The sequence below is a fragment of the Lates calcarifer genome, linkage group LG5 (assembly GCF_001640805.2).
Source record: "Lates calcarifer isolate ASB-BC8 linkage group LG5, TLL_Latcal_v3, whole genome shotgun sequence".
NCBI lineage: Eukaryota > Metazoa > Chordata > Actinopteri > Centropomidae > Lates > Lates calcarifer.
The window spans coordinates 3,771,205-3,791,630 of record NC_066837.1 but is presented as its reverse complement, the minus strand read 5'-3'; the positions used below and the strand labels follow the sequence as shown (position 1 = coordinate 3,791,630).

General features: G+C 40.2%; 1 protein-coding gene across 1 annotated transcript in view; it reads left to right on the top strand.

Annotated features, from left to right (window-relative positions):
- The first annotated feature begins 2,762 nt into the window (after positions 1–2,762).
- Positions 2,763–20,426, top strand: part of LOC127142433 (uncharacterized) — a 54,451-nt gene continuing 36,787 nt past the window's right edge. The window contains exons 1-2 of the mRNA XM_051070255.1: positions 2,763–3,028; positions 4,487–4,667. Coding sequence (XP_050926212.1) covers positions 4,556–4,667 — 112 coding nt within the window. The 5' untranslated portion in view covers positions 2,763–3,028; positions 4,487–4,555. The remainder of the gene's footprint in view (positions 3,029–4,486; positions 4,668–20,426) is intronic.

Below are 20,426 nucleotides of genomic sequence, written 5' to 3'. Positions count from 1 at the left end.
CACTGAAAACACTGAATAGCAGTTGCTTAAAAATGTCATCCATATGCAGTATCAAAACCAGGATTTGAAAATATTAAGGATTACACCATTACTATGTTTTATTATATTTTTATCCTCAAGGTCTTATTTTCATTTATGGTCACCTTTTGTATTGGTTACTAAGTACAGATTTCATTATCTGCCCAGAAATGACTTTTAGAATGAACTGAACCTTGACTCTGTAGAAGGCTTATTTATAGAAAACTCATATTTTCAACCAAAAGTGAAAATACTGCCAACATCCTGCCATACATGCTGGTGTAGCCTCAACACATGGCCTTCACAGTAAAGCAGAAAGGGGGGAAAGATAAGCACAGTGAACATGAGCCTCGGTGGACTTGTTTTGTGCACACTGTCAGCTGTCAAGATGTCTCAGCAAATCAAGCCAAAGCCCTGTGCAGTCATTATAATTGGCCATTAAAGTATCATCAGAAGCACAAACGACCATAAGTCTCCTCACTTGCTGATGGAGAGATAGACACTTCGCTAAACACTGGGAGTTTTTTTAAGCGAGCTCAGAGGCCTGCAGCTTCCCTGGAGCTCTCTGATGATGAGGCAGCTCTCCCTGCCATCGCAACCCAGTCAGAGGCCACTAATCTGAGCTACGCAGCCAGGGAGCAGGCCTTGGAGTAAGTCCAGCTCCTCCAAACTGGACAAAGAGAAGCATTATATATTCAGGCTAATGCAGCTACTCACACGTGTGTTTTTTTTTTCTTTATAATATACTGTACATGTGGCATGATGAATAATGCAAACCACAGATGTTTGGCTGTCAGTTCTCACATGTACTGTATAATGTGTATGTTGACGGGTGTTAAATGACAAATAGAAGCAGTTGGACGAACACACACACACACACACACACACACAGGGGAGAAGTGCTGAGCTATTGGCTGGCAGTCAGTAAAAATGCAGTGCTGCTGAGTGCAGAGCAACCTCACCACTTGGCCCGCCAGCTTTACTGCAAAGCACCATTTAACTGTGTGTGCTTGAGTGTGTGTGTGTGTGTCTCTGTGTGTGTTCGTGCATGTGCACATTGCGTGTGCATGCATCCAGGTAGGCCAAGTCTGTAGGTGTTGATGAGTCTGCAGTTGGCAGGACTTTGTGAAGCTACATGTGGTGTATCTGTGTGGGCAAAATTTTGTACAAGTGTCCATTTAAGCATCACAGTGTGTTGAGTGTGTCTTGTTGATTTATCTATCTATCTATCTAAACACAGGAGATAACAAGATTTATAAGCTATCACATGGAGAGAAGCAGGCTAATCCACGTCGCTTGTAAAAAGAATTAATATATAGGATATAAATACACAGAGGGAACACTGCATACTCTTGGCATCAGAGAAATGATTATCTGCCTCGCTGATACATTACCACATTATCATAAATGGTAAGCAGCAACAACTGAGCTCTAAAGCAGCAAAGCACTCGCTTATCAGACCACTTGCCTGCTTTGAATGGCTGAGCAGTTTCCCCCCAAGGAATCTGTCACAACATACCGACTGAAATTTTTGAACAGCCACGAACATTTTGTATCTCGAGGCTGAAAACTCGTGAAAACTTGTGATGTATTCTCACAGGTTGATTATAAGCCTCTATTTTTTCCAACCTGTATGTAGTTTATCTGAACATCTCTGCCTCACACACTCCCAGAGCTGTGGTCTGACAAAGGTTCCACCAAGTTGCTCCACTGCAGCAGATGCCTCCCGCCAACCCTATGTGGTGATTATTCAGCGGGCAGAAACACTGCACCATCTCCCTTTAATTCTCATGGGCGGCCAGTTCTAAGCGTCTAATGTGATGTTCCCTCTGCAGCTAAGAGTCCTCCCTCCCCCTGCTGCAAAAAAGACCAACATGTGCTCCGGAGGAACACACAGATAGACAGATGGACAAGGAACAGACACACACACACACACACACACACACACAGAAACATGTACCATCAGGGCCTGGAGTGCACCAGGGAGATGCATGAGTCTCACATTTAATTATCTACCTAATAGTCTCACTGTAGTGTCGTTACAGAGAAGACATGGGAGAGAGAGAGAGTGAGTGGAAGAAATAGGGAGACGGAAAGAGGCGTGAGTTTCAAGCTTTTAACTCTTTATGACAGAGATAATATGTAATGCAAACAGCTGGTGAGAGGTAGGAGGTGCAGTGAAGACATACAGACAGCTGTCTCAGTCTCATGGAGGAGTCCCCTGCAGTCAGTGCTGAGGTGTCTGATAGAGACACTCTGCACAAACATGTATATTAATGTCATGAACATTCTTTTGTCCACAACAGCAAACACAATTTATTAATTAACCAAGGCTTTATTAATCTGCAAAACTACTACGACTACTACTACTACTGTTACTAACAACAACCATAATAATAATAATAATAATGGCATATACAGTGATTTATGCAACTGTATGAGGCAATGAAAAAAAGATCTGTGAATCAGTACAGATGTTGTTCATACATTGTTGAATTTTCCATGTGAAACAAAACAAAACAAAACAAAACAAAACAAAACAAAAACAAAAAACAGCCATGATCTTGCATTTACAAAGTGAATTGTCCTACCTTAAACCTTGTAAAAACAAAAACAAAACAAAACTGGAAGTCCATGGGCAGTGTCCCAACTGTCCCCGGTTCAATTTCCGAATGAAGACGAATCCAAGCGATCGTCCATCCGGGTATTTGTACCTAGAGGTAGGTTGCCTGGCGGGAAAATCAGAACCTGTATCATCGTGAATACGCACCTGTGCTGGAAAGGACTTCTTTGAACACTGAATGTTACACCCACTAGCGAAACTCTTCCCCTTCCTCTTTGAGGTTTTTCGGCATGACTCTTCCCTCCTGGATTTGGTCTTCGTTGGTGTCGCAATATTCAAGGAACTCCTGCAGTGCAAAAAGTGTTTTGTCCATGGAGCCACGACCCGTTTTTCAGCTTGAAGACAGCTAGCTATCTGTTTGGAAACCGTCAAGTAGAGGAAACTAAGGTGGGTTAAATAAGATAGCTTAACACTCAAAAATGCTATGAACTACGAGTTAACTATACCTGAGACGGTTAGCCTAAAATGTAGCTACACCATGCATAAAGTGCATTAATGTAAGTGGCTACTGTACTGTTTTGAATTAGCACTGTAGCTTCTCTGTTGTTTGTTAGACCTACTTTACTCCACTGTATGTTACAAAGGGTAGTGTTTTAATTGAAGCTCAGTTTTTCAGTCTATTGCTACTGCAACTGTTGTTTAATTTGGTCAGTTTATGTCTGATATAATGCGTTTGGCATATGTATACATTACAGAGGCATAGTTTCATACATACACTTTATAAGAGGCATTACCTTTTTACACAAAGTTTTTTGGGAATCTTGTTTCTTTTTTTTGTCTCACTTGCACAGACTAGTTTTTGTTTATATGCTTTTATATAACATCTGCTATCGTCACTGTGGTTCTTATTTTTTCCTCCTCTTTGTTAAGTCTCTCTAGAGCTGTGTATCTCAGTGTGTCTTTTTAAAAGAACTATCATTTCTTTCCCTTTCTGCATATTGATGAGAGGATTAGAGATTAGAGCAATGTAGGATGGTGATGGGCAAAGAGGGAAGTAATGATATAAAAGAAGACATATAAGGGCAGGATATGGTCCTAAGCATTTAAAAATTTTAGATAATCAGTAAACATAAGTGAAATATGAGATTAACTCATTTCCATTGCACCTATGGATATCACTGAAAAGTGAAATTTCAATAGGATCCATTTTGAGGTAATTCATTGAGGGGATTTCTTACTTAAATACTGCACCTGTAAGATGTGAATAATTTCTAATTTCATGAGGAAGTCTAAGGTCATAGAAAATCTTGTGTACCTACAACTCAAAGCTAATTTATTTTTGGAATATCATACTCACTTATTTCTATTTCTCTAATTCCTTTTTCCTCTTTTCTCTCATCTCCCACTGCCTTCCGCCTTCCACAGCTTAAATAAAACAGACAGAAGTTAGGATGACTACAGAAACTACCTTACACTGCAATTACATGTAGCTTTAGGTGGCTTTTCTACCCCAACTGCTCAACCATTACCTGTTTTTTAGATCTGTTTTGTTTCTATGTGCCAGGGATAGTTCAGAATGGTGCTCTACACTGTGTTTAGAGCGCAGTATTTGGAAGTGATAGCTGACCTTTAAAGCACTGATGCATGTACATACGTTTTTTTTGGGGTGATTAATCGTCCTTGTGGTTGTCATTGATTTTAGGTCGAAATGTCATCGGTAAAAGTGTATTTTTTGACTGATTGCTTTATGTGAAGCGAATCTCATTTGTACTTTGTCAAGGAAAAAAGTTCTTAGTTTTGTTTGAAATACATAAAAAGCCCTGGGGCTATATGTTAAGTGCTTTTTGTAATTGTAATTGTCTACATGTGACATCAATACAGTTTCTTTTTTTGTGACATGAATAGGTCCATTTGTTGAGGACGCTTTACTTCTACATCAAGGTCACTTTGACACAAAACCATGATTGAGTTGAAATGGAGCATGAACAGGCTCATCTGCACCGATCCCCTGCTGAGGCTGTTCGATGGCCCATCAGGCTAGCAGCAGTCAACATCTGTCACCATGGAGTGTGCTGCACCCTCCCAGGTAAAAAAAAAAAAAATCCCTCTCTGTTTTACATGTTGGTGTTAAATTCAAATTTAGGCTGAGCAGGCTCTCTACTACAGTACAATACCATACTTACAGATACTTAGCAACAACAAGGACTCTTTTAAAACCTTGCATTTAGTGAATGCTTGGTTTTGTCAATGTGACGTTTTGAAGTGGCCTCAGTGATAAAAGCCTTGTCTAGTTGAGCTCTCAGACTGACAGAGTGTAGCAGCCACATAGTCACAAAGGGTGACCTAGTGGAGGACAAGCTTCAGATAGTCCTTGTACTTTGAGCACTTCTCCTCAGGGGGCCTTTCTTTATGTGTAATCAGCACTTCACTCTCAGTGGCCTTTACTTGTGTGTGCAGGGCAAAGCTGAGTAATCTCCAATTTTACACGTCATGAAATGATCTCCATAAATGACTAGGATTTACAATTTTATCACAGTATTGTGAGAATAATGTAGCAATGAATGAATATGTTTCCTGTCACTGTATTTGATGCCAAATGCCTTTCCTTTGATTTTTAAACATTAACCTTGATGAATATTAAGCTTATTAAATGAAGCTTGCATAAATCTTGGTCCAAATTAACTGGCTGGCTGTCATAGTTCCCCTAAATTAAACAAACTGCCGAGCATGTCATCCTCTTTTCATTTAGCCCACTTTTGTCAGTAGTGACTACCAGCAACTCTACAAAAAGCCAGTAAAGGTCAGTGTGATATATAAATAGAAAATAGGACATAATTTATATGATATATACTATATTATACTCAGTATGTTACATGACTGTCTCTAAATAACTTTTCCAGACACCATCCTTAAGATTTACTGCCTGCTTATGTTTACATATATATACCACATGTACACTACAGCATTGTTTACACCTGTGTCATTTTATGCATTAGGTGACACAATTACGATTTATAGTCCACTTAGAGACATTGTGTGCATTTATTCATGTTTTGCTCAGCATGAATCACTCCCCATATCTCAGATTTTTCTCAGTGATCCAAATACGTCTATTTTTGTGCTATTATATTTATTTTGAAAAAAACAAAAAACAAAACATCAGCCTGAGATTCCTGTGGCAGAGGCATAAAAATAGTGAAAAAATGTGAATTGGATCAATGCAGCTTTACAGGTTATTGTACAGAAATACCAAATCTTAAGTGGCACATTGCTCTGATTAATGTGAAAAACACCAAGTTAACTGGTCTTGGCTTGACTTTTATATCATTATTCTAGTGGCACTGAGATGTTTTGTGATGTCTTTTTTGGTCTGGATCTTGTGACTTACACCTTCACAGCTCTTGCCACCGGTTGCTTTCAGCTTATTCTACTGTTGCTCTCCTTGTAAGTTTGCCCTGGACAGGCATGTGCGCAGAATACTTAGAATAAAAATCAATCAGGGTGTGTTCTACCGTGTCACGCTGCATGCCATATTTCAGTGGTCTACCCACTTCTGTTCCCTGTGGTCCGTCACCCCTATGTATGAGGCCCTAATGTGAAAAGAGACAAGTGGGCATTGAGCGGACAGGAGGAACGTGACCGAGGTGCACAACAACCGCTCTGCCTCCTGGGTGGGATTGCTCACCAGCGTCTTGGGGGTTGCTTGACCTTCCTTGTTCTGTTTGCAGTAGCAGGGAACAAGGTGAAATACAATAAGATTTTGATAAACCATGCTGTCACCTCCGCTGTGCTTCTCTGTGTGCGGCTGTGTGTGAGATAAACGAGGGGAGAGAGACCTGATGTGCCTGAGTGTGCTGGTACTATACTGTGGGTTCATCACCTGCAAAGGTGTTTTTGTTGCCCATAGTTTGGCCTTAAATGGAAAAACTGAACCACAGATTGAAGCTCCAGATGGATCCTGTGTTTTTGGACATGGTCTAAATTTGAAGGCATAAACAAATCACTTCTAGATAGTGATTAAATAAGGTCAGATAATGTCACAGATGTAAGAAACATTTTGTGGCTGTTGTGCTATTACAATAGTAAGATGCTACTGTTAGGCTTCCTGTGATATTTCCTACATGCTGCTTAGATGTGTGGTAGTGATGATATTACATGATACAGAGTGGAGCTCTGTACTCACTTTTGTGTTGACAAAATCTGATTAAATCACCATATAATTTTGCAATGAGTAGTCAGTTTCTGCTCTATCAACTTCTATTGGCAAACTGTATGGGAAATACATCAATAGACAGATTTTTGGCACATTCCCCAGATATGTCATTTGCTTTGCTGGCTGTGGAGTGTAATATGTGTCGACTGCCTATGTTTGCTTATAACTCACTGCCCTTTGTGTGTTGAAATGCCAAGGAGTTGGCAGTTTTAGTCCACAAACAGACAAAATTGGTTCTGAAAGACAAAAAACTCACCTGGTGAATTAATAGTTGGAGTATGCATATTTATTAGCAAACTTGGCAACCCGTCGGCTCAGGTGTCATATGAGATTCTCTATTCTTTCTGTTTTTGTTGTTTTTTTAAAGACTGGATAGCATACACTGTGAGCTGTAGATTGACTTAGGCACATGTTGAATAAGGCCAAATAGGTACTGAGCGTTAATATGCAATAGTTGCAAAGATATGAAATAGGGAACTGAAAGCCCTGGTGTGGATGTGGAAAATAAAAGCGCTACTACAGTAATTTGAAAGGGTGGCTTTACCATTAGGCACAGACTGGTAACTGCTAGTATAAAGACGTCCCAAAAAAAGAGTAATAGAATTGTTGACTAGAAAGAAATGATTTTCTTTAGATTATTAGCTTGATTACAGGCTATTTTCCCTGCCATTGTTGTAAGAGAAGGGAATAAATGGACCAAAATGACCAGAGAGGACATTTGGTAGCACTCTTCCCACTACCTCAAAGCTCAACAAGCTCTGGTGAGGCAAACATTTGATTCATAGACAATGGCACTGATGAATAGCTCTAATGATGATGGAGATATAGGAGATGATGATGAGTATCCAAAAAACAACAACAACAAAAACCACAGGAGATGGAAATGATCAGCTATGTGTTCTTGTTGATGAGCACTTGCATTTTTTTTCTCAGCGTTAAGATGAAGGAAGTAAGTTCTGTAGAGAATTTACAGATGTGTGTTTTAGTTCTCTTATTTTTTGACATTGCCTTGATGCCTAAAATTCTGGTTTTGGGTGCAAACTATGGGGCAGATTGAATCATGTTTGTGTTGGGATTTTCATTTGAATCTGTCAAGACCCCAAGGATTCTAGTGTCCATCGAAGATCAATATCTTCAAGCTCTGTAACTAAATTAGGTTGTAACAAAACAATGGCTAACATTTATTTACTGCCATAAGGTAATGACTTGATTTGAACTCAGCTTCCAGACTGTCACTGCAGACACACTCCTTATTCTCTACAGATCTGACCTCTGACATGAAAAATCTATAGTTTCATCTATGGCAGTGGTGGCTTTAACCAATGTCCCACTCATTGTAATCTATATGGTCCTTACCACTGATTGCTTTAGTTAGTTAGTCAGAATATCTTGTTGCTTGTTTTTCCTGAAAGACTATCCTGATATTAGGTCATCTCAAGTTTCTGTGTGAGCATGTACTGTAAATGACTGTAGTTTACTCTGAAGTGTGCCACGGTATCATGTATTATTATGCGGATTTGACAATATATGCGTAACCCAGCAGTGGCAGTGACTTTCTCAACCCACTGTCTTAAGCAAAAACTGAGAAATCAGGCTCTCATCAAGTTATTTCAGAGCTTTGTAGTTTTAGCACCAGTTTTACTAAAGGAACCGTCCACTGTGGGAGCATTAAGACGTGACAGATAAGCTGTTCGTCCTGCTCTTATATTAATAAGCTATAAGGTTTGTCTGTCCGCCTGCCGCTGTCCGTGGTGCTGATCTGAGGATCTGTCCTCTGCCCAGACAGTCACTCTCTCTCTGTCCCTCTCTCTGCTCTACTTCACACTTCATCTATATCACACACGTGCTGTTTTTTATTTGTCTTTTTACAGTGTTTTCTCCCGCTCGCTCTCTTTCCATTCCTGTCTTTGACTCACTTTCTCTTGTACATACACATTACACATCACTGATTCTCGTTCCCACATCTCTCTCTCTCTCTCTCTCTCTCTCTCTCTCTCTCTCTCTCTCTCTCTCTCTCGCGCACCCCTCCTGTTCAAATATTCATTTGCTACACCTCAAAGGCCCTTTTGCCTCCCACCTGCATCCTCCGGCAGAAACACGGAGCCTGTAGCTTGTGGAAGTCAACGCAAAAACATTAAAACATATTTTTATTAAGTGTAAAGCTAGTAACTGAGAACTTTACATCGTGTTATCTTTTTTTAAGTAGACCAGCAAAGGAGGCTGTCAGTCCCGTTTCAGTGCTTATGTTTATTCGATGGAATCACCCGCGGATTCCGTCGATGTTTGTGCGTAGGCTCAAGCGGTGACTGGACAAACTGTTGATAAACCACCCCGCTCAGAAATATGCACCGGGGACCCAACCAAACAACCGCAACAGGCAAGTGTAGTTTTCACTGCCCGCTTTCTGCAGTCTGTCTCCAGTTTTTATCCTGTGAGTCGCATTTGCGCTTCAGTTGAGGAATTCCCCGAGTTTGGACAGAGGAGCCGCGCAAGGAGACGCTAATTTAATACCCACTGACGGCGTCGGACGATAACCTTCAGTTTATCTGCTTTGCCTTTAATTTATCATAGAACATCGTTTTGGAGAAGGCTGTGGGGGTCGTAGGGGCATGAATTGAAAGTGGAGAAAGAAAGAGAGAGAGAGAGAGAGCGCACAGAGGCAGACACTTCCGCATGTCTCTTTCGACACCCCCCCCAAATCTTTCCCCGGGGGTTCCTGATATTCTCCGGTGCAGCGACACCGCCGTGCCACCTATAGAGCCGCCTATAACCTGTCCAATCTCCGGGGCGCAGCGCATCACTCTGCGCTGATGGAGAGATTACTCCCCTGGTCAACTTGGATGCGCTTTCTTGGGATCTTATCAGCACTAGTGTCCCTGATTCGATGAACAGAGGAGTAGAAGAAAAGACGAGAAAGGAGGAAGGAGAGGAAAGACACGTGGATTCCCGAGGCGCACGTTCGGATCCAGTGTTGATGCGCGCAGGTGTCCATTATCTTATTTTCTCCCTCTCTGTCTGAACTCCCATTTTACAGATTTCTGTGCCGAACTGAAAAAAATGTTCAAGAGGATGAGCTGGAGTGCTTTGAACACAGGAATGCTCCCGGTCGGATATTTGCTTTGGGTTTGAGGGGAAATCGCTCGGATATCAAACCTCTCCTGCGGAGACACAGCAGAGGCTCTGGAGTTACTGAGAGCGGGGGAGAAGAATTTGGAAAGTAGAGCTTATATTTACGGATTACCAGGGTTTTCTTCTCCTGAACAACTGTAGACGCTCTCTTCTTTGATGTCTGAAAAGGTGAGCGAAAGCAACATTTTCCTCATTTCCTGCTGCTTTTTATCTCATATTCTCAGAACAAGCATTAATACAGTAAAAGCATTACTTAAATGTGAAATGAAGTCAGTGATAAAGATTATTTTCATTAATATAAACAAGAATCTATAAGGTTTCTTCTCACAGAGGCGTTAATTTCTGGTTTTGCAGGCTACACGTTCTCACTTTTTAAACACCAGTTAAAAACACCTTGTTTTCCACCAGCTAAGAGGAAAATCATAAATGAATCCGCCTTTAGGTGACAAAACGAGGTGAAAATTACTTGTATATTATGCATTGCAAAAACAAGTGCCCAAAGACACAAAACAATGTAAATGTTTTGTTGATTGTGAGCTTATATAATTGATGGAATTGTTAATTATTCGCTGGACAGACTGTGTAGTGTATAAGGTGCTTGTCATGTGATTATTATGGGGGTTTAAACCCTGTGTTGATTATTGAAGAGAAGGGCAAATTCATCTGAATACATTACAGGAGCTTTTCAATTACGTGACGCCCATGCAGGTCGGTCCAAACGCGCACGCAGCGGATAATGAATTTCTATTTTCTTTATATGGCTCTGGGTCAACAGGTCCGGGAGCGCGTCTCCCTCTCTCCCTCCATCTCCCCCTCCCTCCATCTCCCCGTCTTTTCCTCTCTCGCTGCATATTCGGACTCTTGTGAAGAAAAAAAGAATACTTAGGAAAGTACCGATCCTGGCTTCTTTGGAGTAGTGCAATTCTGAAATGGCAAATCTTGGCACTTCTGTCTGTATTGATTTTCAGGAGTAAGGTGAACAAACAGGCGTCAGGGGGCGCTCTTTCAACTGATTTCAAATAACCCACTGCCTTATTTATTTATTTATTTATTTATTACATCAATGGGGTTAGATGTGAGATCACTGCTACAACGTATTTTCTTATTGATCTATGCACAGTGAGTACATGGTACAATAGAGGCACTTATGATGAAAAGACAGTCTTGTATTACTGTTTGATCTTAATAATCTCATCTAATAACGTCCAATTTTCTGTATGGATTGAAATGATCTGATGCATTCATTTGTGCAGTGACAGAAGTGCATGGAAGACGGTAGGCTTAATATGGAGGAGGTAGGAAGAGATAGATAGATATTGACTGCAGTTTGCTTCCTATTAAACAAAACACTGTATCATTGCCTCTGGAGAAAACCGATTAAAGAGTAAAGATGCAAGAGGAGGAAGGCAATTAAAATCCCAGAGGATGACATTTCATCTCCTCATCAAGAATGATCAGAAGGAGGGGTGTAATTGGCTCATTACCTGTTCCCCTGTGCATTCGTGGCCTATCAAATAAGGACAGTATTTGTGACAGCAACATGACATCTTTATCAAAACCTTGATATGACAAGATACCTTTCATTTACTTAAATTTTTTCAAACTGGGTGGTTTGTGAACTTATGATCTTACTTCATGTTTGTATGGACGGCTTGTAGCCTGCAGGTTAGGGGAGTAGGCTTGTGACCACAAGGCTGTCAGTGCAAACCCTTTGAGAGATTTGTGATTGGTGGAAGATGGACTAAGACTTTCATCTTACCACTGTTGTGGTGGCCTCAAGGAAGGCACTTAATTCCCAACTGCCTCAGCGGAACTGCTCATCAGCAGTAACCACATTGTCTTGGGTATCTCCCTGTTATGTTTGAACCATATCATTTTTAAGCAGAGTATGAGTGGAAGGAACTACAAACACCAGTAAAAACTATGCTTGTGACAAGTCTAGATCAGTCAAGTGCAGTTATGAAAGGATGGTCACATATTCAAAGGGTGCTACCCATTTATCTTGATTCTTCCAGTCAGTGCAGTGATTTGAATCAGTGGCCTTGAGTCACAAGACTGACATTACAGCTTTTATTATCTAAATCCCAAAAGATGTTAATACGTCCAGCTGTTAACCTTTCCCAGGATTTCTCTTGCCCATAGGGCTGACACCAGTGTGCACAGCCTTGGATGAGAATCAATGAGAGGAATTGGATCTTCCTCACAGACAGGAAGTGTGAGTTATTTTTCTGGTTGTGACATAAAAAAGAACTACACACATAAACACAGATAGGATAACATACCTGGTTGTCCCAGTGGGGCTGCAGCACCTGTTCCATGTTTGTGCCTTCACTACTTTGTCTTCGTAATTCATCTCTCTAGAAGCACACAAAGACAGAATAGTTTTCCACCTCATAAATCAAACATTGTATGTGCATTTTCTTCTGTGGATGGGAAGGGAAGGGCCAATTATACCAGGGAGCTGTGGGGCCCAATCAGCACCTACATGTTTTTGTAGAAATAGTTCCTCAGGAAATGAATGGAACAATCCTTAAAGGCAACAGTATACTCAATTTTAAATTGAATTTGGTGATTATTCTCAAAGGATGTCAAACACAGCTCTAGGTGCAGCTGCCAGTATACTCTCTGTGACTGAAATCCCAGTAATTCATATAAGGGAGGAATTCACGAGTTGTGATGAAGGAGATGATGAGGGAAATTATGGAAATGTAATGTTTACATCACAATTTGAGGGCTGGGTCTTTCAAAAGACCTGGGACAAAAGCACTGGGGGCATTTGGGTGAACAGTAATGTTTGTGGTGTGCCAAGGCCAACGCAAAGCTTTTTATTGTTGTTTTTTGGTTGCAGATGTGCCAAACAGCCTGTGAGAACATGGTCAGGTTTTAAAGTCATTCGTAGTACTGCCAGTTTATAAGCTTTGTATGCTATTTTAATGTTTGAACAACTGAGATGAGACTCCAGTTTCATTTTACTTTCAGTTTGCACTGTGAGTGTGTTCATACTACGACACTTACGTGTTTGTACGAGAGACCACAACTGTCTGGATACATACATCTTTGCAGAGACCTGGCTCCATCAAAACATCCCAGATTGAGCAGTTGCACTCGATGTGCAGACTATGTTCTGTGCTGACAGAGCACAGGACTCCAGTGGGACGAGTGGAGGTGGAGTCTGTGTTTACATCAATGATGCTTGGTGTTCAAACGCAGTCAAGCTGAATGGACAGTGTTTACCAGATGTTACATTTTTGATCTTAGGTGTCAACTAAGATACATGCCCGGAGAATTCACCAGTGTGTTTGTTGCTGCTGTTTACATTCCTTCAGATTTAAATAATAATAAAAAAAGTCTTTTGGGGGACCACATCTGTAACTTCACTGTGCAATCTTGTGTTGCATAATGATAATAATACTGATCTTTAATCTTGAATATATGAAATTGACAACATCTGGCTTTTAGGAGAACAGTGATTTAGCTCATTGATGTAAAGCAACACATCCAATGCAACTACTGCTCCATCCAATCTGGATGACTGGATGACTGGATGCTGTTGAATGAGAGAGAGATTATATGAAGTTTTGTGTGTGTGTGTGAGGAAGAGAGCCAGTGAACATGTAGTAGTTGGACTGCTCGCTAAGTGCTTGCTTGTTGTCCAGAATAACCATGTGTGTTTGATGTTTGTAAAAGCATTTGGGCAATAAAGATGGCTAATATAGACATACCTAAGTATTGTTCCACTGATTAGGCAGGGGATTTTGTTGCCAGGACACAACAGAGCACATTTTTTTCTACTGGAAGTGTTTTTTTTGGTGGAATAATTGCCTAGCTACATTGCTGAAGAAAAAAGAAAAAAAAAGGTCTGTTTATTTTTGCTCTTATTTCTGGCTCCAGTGTCTTAAACAAGTTGACATTGAGTAAGTGTGTTTAAGTGTGTGAGAGACAATAGGAAATATTAATCATTTTGTAAAAGCAGAACAAAATGTGATGGAAACTGTTGGTGGAATTGTTGTGGTGACCAGAAAGCACACTGTGTTCTGACACGAGTGGCTTGCAGCAGGAACAACAGAGCCTCCTGTATGCTGTTAGGGGAAGAGTGTAGCCCATACAGTTCAATACACAAGAGGGTGGTGGGCTATAATATCACTATACAAATATAGAATGAGCATTAGAGAGAGAAAGTGAGCACCAGAACAAACTGACATTCCCTCAAGGTCAGCTTCCTCTCTCCCTTTTTCCCACCTAATCCCCTTATCCACTGAATCAACTTGGTCAGACACCATCTCTCTAGCCAAGGTGGTGGTGTTGAGGGGGTGGGGATCCCAGGCCAATGACCATGAGCCAATCACAGTTAGTGGCTGATGAGGTGTGTGTGACCTACAGTGCAGAGCTCAATTTTGTCTTGGAGGTATGGTAAACATTGTTGCCTTGGGATTGTTAGAGCCTGTGCATGTGTGTTTGTACATGTGTTAAGAAGATTTTTTTTCACTTTTTTTGGTGATAGTATTGGTAACTTTTTTAGGCTTCTTGAGCCAATGCGCAGCATGTTTTTTGTTTGTATTTAATGGTACTGTGTAGAGTTCTGACCAGTACTGGCACTATGGAGCAATGTTTTGATGAGCAGGTCCTGTGCTCAGTGAGTGGATGACATTGTTTACCATAATTCCATAGATCAATAGTAGGTATGTTAGATATCCAAGAATGGTTAAAAGCTGCTGTTGATAACATTGATATAAAAAGTCAGGTTTCAAAAAACAAACACACAAACAAACAAATTAAAAAAAAAAAAAAAAAAAAAAAAAAAAAAAAAATATATATATATATATATATATATATATATATATATATATATATATATGTATATGTATATATATATATATATATGTATATGTATATATAAATATATATATATATGTATATGTATATATATATGTGTGACAAGTGGAAAAATGCAACACGTAATAGAGTAGAAATCACTCCACATCCAGCATTCAGTAACAATATGCAGCAGTTTTTCCACCACAAATACACAGTGCATTGGATAAACATGCCATTATTTTGCTGTGCTGTATTGGGTGGAAACGCATTAAATACATTCTCAGGAGAAGGGCCACTCGCCTCAGAACACTGTCAGTCCTTGTTGAAAGGCTGTCGTACCTGTCTTGAACCACGTCAGAACATATTGTATCATTCCCTATGGAGGGATGCCTCCAGTTTGTTGGGAGATTGAAGGAGATAGAAATCTACTTGGCTTTCTAAGCCTAACTTCCCATAAAGATTTCATGATATTTAGAGGCGTTTATTAGGGAGGCCAAATAAGGTGTTAAACCACGGTGGTCATGAGAATAGTGTTTGTTTTTTGTTTTGTGTTTGTTTAGCAGTGTGTGTAGGTGGACGTTAGGGAACAGTGTTGACTGAGTCCTAAATTATACATAACCCTGCAGAAGTCTTTTGACCTAATGAATCCCAAGTGATAGCTGGCCTTACCATTAAAGATACACCACACTGTTAAACACATGGTAACAATTCACTGTGGGCTGAGGACACCCATTGGCTGTTTCCAGATGTAAACCTGTGCAGATGTGTGGACAAAAATGAAAGTGAATCACATTACTTTTCCATTGCTTAGGGCTATTATGTCCAGGTTATGTGTCATTTTGCATTGGCTTTAGATTCTGAATGGCAGTCTCACTGTGAGCATCTCATGATGTAGAATTTTAGTTGAGGCTGCATCACAGAGGTGTTGATGTAGTCTTGCAATTGAGTTTGTAAATTCACACTTTTAGTAACTTTTCTGTTCAGTCTCCACCTGTCCCTGTGAGCGAGCTTTGACTTATACCCCCATTTCCTCTTTGCCAAATAATGTTTACCAAAGACTGTTTACTTCTGTGCCATGTTAAATAATTTAGGAGTTTTTGTGACAGATGCACCTTCACTTTGAGTACCAACTGTTTGACTTTTTTTTTGGCCTTCAGTTGCCTCTAGGTGTTTTGAAAACACTTGCAGAAAAGTTGTATTTGTCAGACCTTAGTAAAGGCGGTCACATACTGTACTACCTGTCTTTCACTTGTCTAGCAGTCCTTGTAGCAGTGATTTAGTGACTGACCAGTTCTTAAACTTGAATTAGGCTTCTGGGAAATTACATGTAAACATCTGAGCTGTCCTCTGCAGGAAAGGTTGTTATGGATAACTATAGTGTCACATGGACTTGCAGTGGAGCCAAAGTTTACACCTCCCCAAATTCAGCAACATAGTGTATAGACAAAACGGGATATGTAGAAGTATAACAGTGTAGTGGGAGTATTAAAGAAATATGCAGATTTGCTACTTTTTAAAAAATCACTGTTCAATAGAAGATGTTGATGTAATTTATTGATATTGAAAATAATCATTGGTTGCACCTTAGACATTAGATACAGGGTTTTCCTCAGTGTTTTTACGGCTAAGGTGCCCCGATTTCATGTGAAATTAAAATCATTGCTGCTATTGTCAGTTTCATGAAATATATTTATATCAGATTTAAGGGAAAGGCTGTGTATTGAATTAGTGTTGTCATTGTTTGTTCATCTAGTAACTACATTGATAACAAGATGAGATGTGTCAAGATCTGTCTGATTCAGTTCAGCAGGTGATTGATGGATCAATTACACTGTCTGTGTACTTTGCAGTAATTATTTAGAGCAGCACGTCGCGCACCACCTCTGCTAACCAATTTCCGGGGGGAAACCTTGATGAAATGCACAGTGTAATTGTGACATGTTGTGCTGTTGTTACGGATAATCCAGGTTGCTCAAGACCATGTGCTACTACAGTGGATGCAATTAGGTAGGATCATGTGTTCCACATCACCTATGGATGATAGATTGTGAGCTTTTTCCCTCTCATCCACTGTGCAGCACTCCGATATCTGTGATGGGGGAGCTACTGTCCACACAAACAACCCTCAATCACTGCAAGGCTCGCTGGGATCAATATGTTCTCATAACTCAGGGCCTCTGACCCTGACCGCAGATCATTATTGCCCTCTGGAGACCTGGCTCTCACACACACACACACACACATACTAACTATTACACACACACACATACTAAGTATTACACACACACACACACACACACACACACACACACACACACAGGTGTTGTCTCTGCTTTCTTGCCACCCATTCCAAAAGACTTTAGATATCCTCACAGGGAATGTTGGAGCCACCTGCACACACACACACACACACACACACACACACACACACCACACACACACACACACACACACACACACACACCACACACACACACACACACACACACACACACGTACGTACGCACGCACACACAGCGCAGCCCAGTGGTGCAAGGAGAATTGAGTGCCAGGGGGCTGACAGGTGGAGGAGATGCAGTCAGGGAATATAGCTGATGAACAGAGCACATGACAAGTAGACAAGGGACTCCCTCACTGTGAATTGTATCTCTTTGTATGTTTTACTGTTTTTTTTTTTTATCTCTACCATTATAGGACATTTGATGAGTAAAATATTGTGGAAATATGCAGCGTCCAGAATTTTATTTGACAAATAAATCACAGCAGAGACAGGCCAATAACTTTATAAGACAATAAAATTTAAATGGGAGTCACATGCATCGCTTCACTAACTTTGTCCTACTGCACACTCTTTAAATATATGCCAGTCAAATTAAAGGAAAATAAATGCCCCATATCAAATAGGTTCATGATAGATTGTCATCTCCAGCCATACATTAGTTTAAAGTTAATCATTTGGCCTCAGGCATGCGGCATAAATAACATTTCACAGGCAGTATACTGTAAGACAGACTAACCTGTTGAATTAGTTATATGAAGATGATTTTGGTCAGGTAAATGTTTTTGGTTTGCCATCCCTGGCAAATAAACAAATTGTTTCTACACTAGACGAAGTTAAAAAACATTATAGCAGCTCTCTGTACATTTGATATACATTCCTTTGTACTGCCTGTGTGTGTGAGTGTGTGGGTCTGTGTCTTTTTTGTTCTCTGTGTGTGTGTGTGTGTGTGTGTGTGTGTGTGTGTGTGTGTGAAGTACTATTCTTGTCCTGTTTCTGACCCGGCCTTAATAGTGTTTGTCGTGGAGTGTTTGTGCTTCTCTCTCCATCATATCTATATTTAGGCTTCTGTCTCCTGCATTTATGGAGGCCGTGCTCCTTGGACACACAAATCGTTATGACGAGTTGACACCAGCAGAGCACTTCCTCAACTCCCAAACTGCTGAGAGGGGGTTGGTCATTTGGAGTCAAAATACCAAGCCAACAGAGCAGAGGATTAAGATTTTTTTTCCCCCACAGTGACTGGTTTAAGAGCTTCTGGGCTGCTTGAGAATGCCAAAGTGGATAGAATATGTAATAATTAAGTAGGTCCCTACAACATTCCTGCTTCACTGGTTTAATAGTAGCATGTAATGTTTTAATCAACTTTGTAAGAGAAAGGCGCATGGAGTTGTAGTTTAGTTTTTACAATTAAGTCCTCTCTCTCATTTGAAGTGTTTCCTTTTTTTATCACATTGTTTTTATCTTGTGGAAGTCTGCAGCTGCAGGCCTTAAATGTAAGTTTAACAGCCTCTTTTCTCCTCTCAGTCAACAGCTGAGTCAGCACTTCCTTTGTCACTGAAAAAGCCAAGTGGGGACAAAACTTGTCCATTTCAATGAATGATGAATCTTACCACACATTACAGCATTTTCAGTAGTACACTAATTGGGTCAAAGTGGTGGAGCAAATTAGAGGGCATTTGTTTCTGAATAGTGTGTGTCTGTGTGTAGGAGAGGATATTGTCACAAAATAAATTTGACTCCACCACCAATGGCAGCTATCCCGTACCATTTTCATATAGACACAAGTAATATAGATATTATGCAGGGAAGGAAAAAATACCAAACTCTAAATATAAGATGGCTGCTTCATCTTAAATTTTTCCTCCTCTGTTGTTTGTAAACTGTACCATTGGCAGTTTGTATACAGTATGTTAGTCTTTACCAGGAATTGATACCACTAAAAATGTGTTTAGACCAACTTAATTTCAATGTTTTTAGAGAATCTTTGTGTTTAGGCATGACTGTGTGTCAAAATTTCAAACATATCTCACTGCCTTCCACATCTGATGGAGTTGACTCTGCTGTCACAGAGATCAATTAATTTCCATCACCTGACCTAATTGCATCTGCTTGAGAAAAAGCTAGTAAGTGGATTTTGTAGTTGTAACTTTTTATTGCCACTTAATTAGCATCTGTAGTATATTTTTTTCTCCCTTCTTCTCCATTTTCTAATTACTGTAAGGATACTTAGAGCTCTGGTCAGACTGAGAGGACTTTGATTACTCTAAACTGCAGTTACAGTGTCAAATTGTGCCAAAAAAAATAAACGGCAGGTACGGTGGACACTTGCCTCTGAATTTGAGTTGAACTGAGGAGAATGCAAGTTCAAAATAGTTTTGGTGCAGTACCAATACAAAGTCATGACATCATCTGAGGAAAAGAAGTACAAAGCATCACCCTACAGTGATAATATAAGTACTGTTTATCAAACAGATTTCTGCATGTATAAGTCTGTGCATCAGGTGATCATACTATAGTACATTACCAGTGGTGAAATAAAACATTACAGTCAAAATGCTGCCGGGGAAATCTATCTGCTCTACTGTACCATGAAAAGTGAATATTATTGCTTGATGTGGGAGTAATGCAGGTTTTTTGTGGCTAATGTCATTACATAAACCTTAGAAGAGAGAGGTGATCTGTTCCTTTTCAAGTCTTTGAACAGTTTTCCCTTGCTAGCTGGTAATTGTGCTTTGAGACAGGAGGGACTGAACTTTGTTCCTCTGTTGGGTGGATCACACACATACACACACTGATGTATGCATGGTGCCTTGTGTGTGTGTGTGTTTGTGTGTGTGGAGGCGAATATTATATTTTGTATGTGAGATGAGATAAAAAGACTGTTATGCAAAAGTGATTAAAGAAAGAGAGTCTGACATTTATTTTCCTAGAATGCAGCAGTAATCACACTCACAAACACACGCACAGATACACACAAAAAATTGACTAGTTGTCGCTGACCATGACCTTAATCAGCTGGATTGATTAGACCTGTGCATTTGTCTCTGTGTCTCTGAAGGGTTTCTGTAGGCTAATTGGTAGAGAATACCAATGTGAAAAGGCATTATGGGATACATGAGACTGTGGAGCACTGATGCATTCGTTTATAATAACATCTACCATTTCTTTATCTACACTTTCTCCATCACTTTCTACATTCTCTGTCTCTTTTGCTCTCCTTCATTTTACATTGTACCATCTGCCATTTTGACTTGGATTTCAGTGTTGCTCCTGATGGTTTTGTTTGTCCTCTCTGCAGAGCACTCTTATTGTGAAAGTGGAGTGGAGGGAAAAAAGCATCTGTTCATTCTTCATCAGTATGCATAAAGCTAAAGATATTTGTGCCGAACTGTAAACAAAACCTGAGC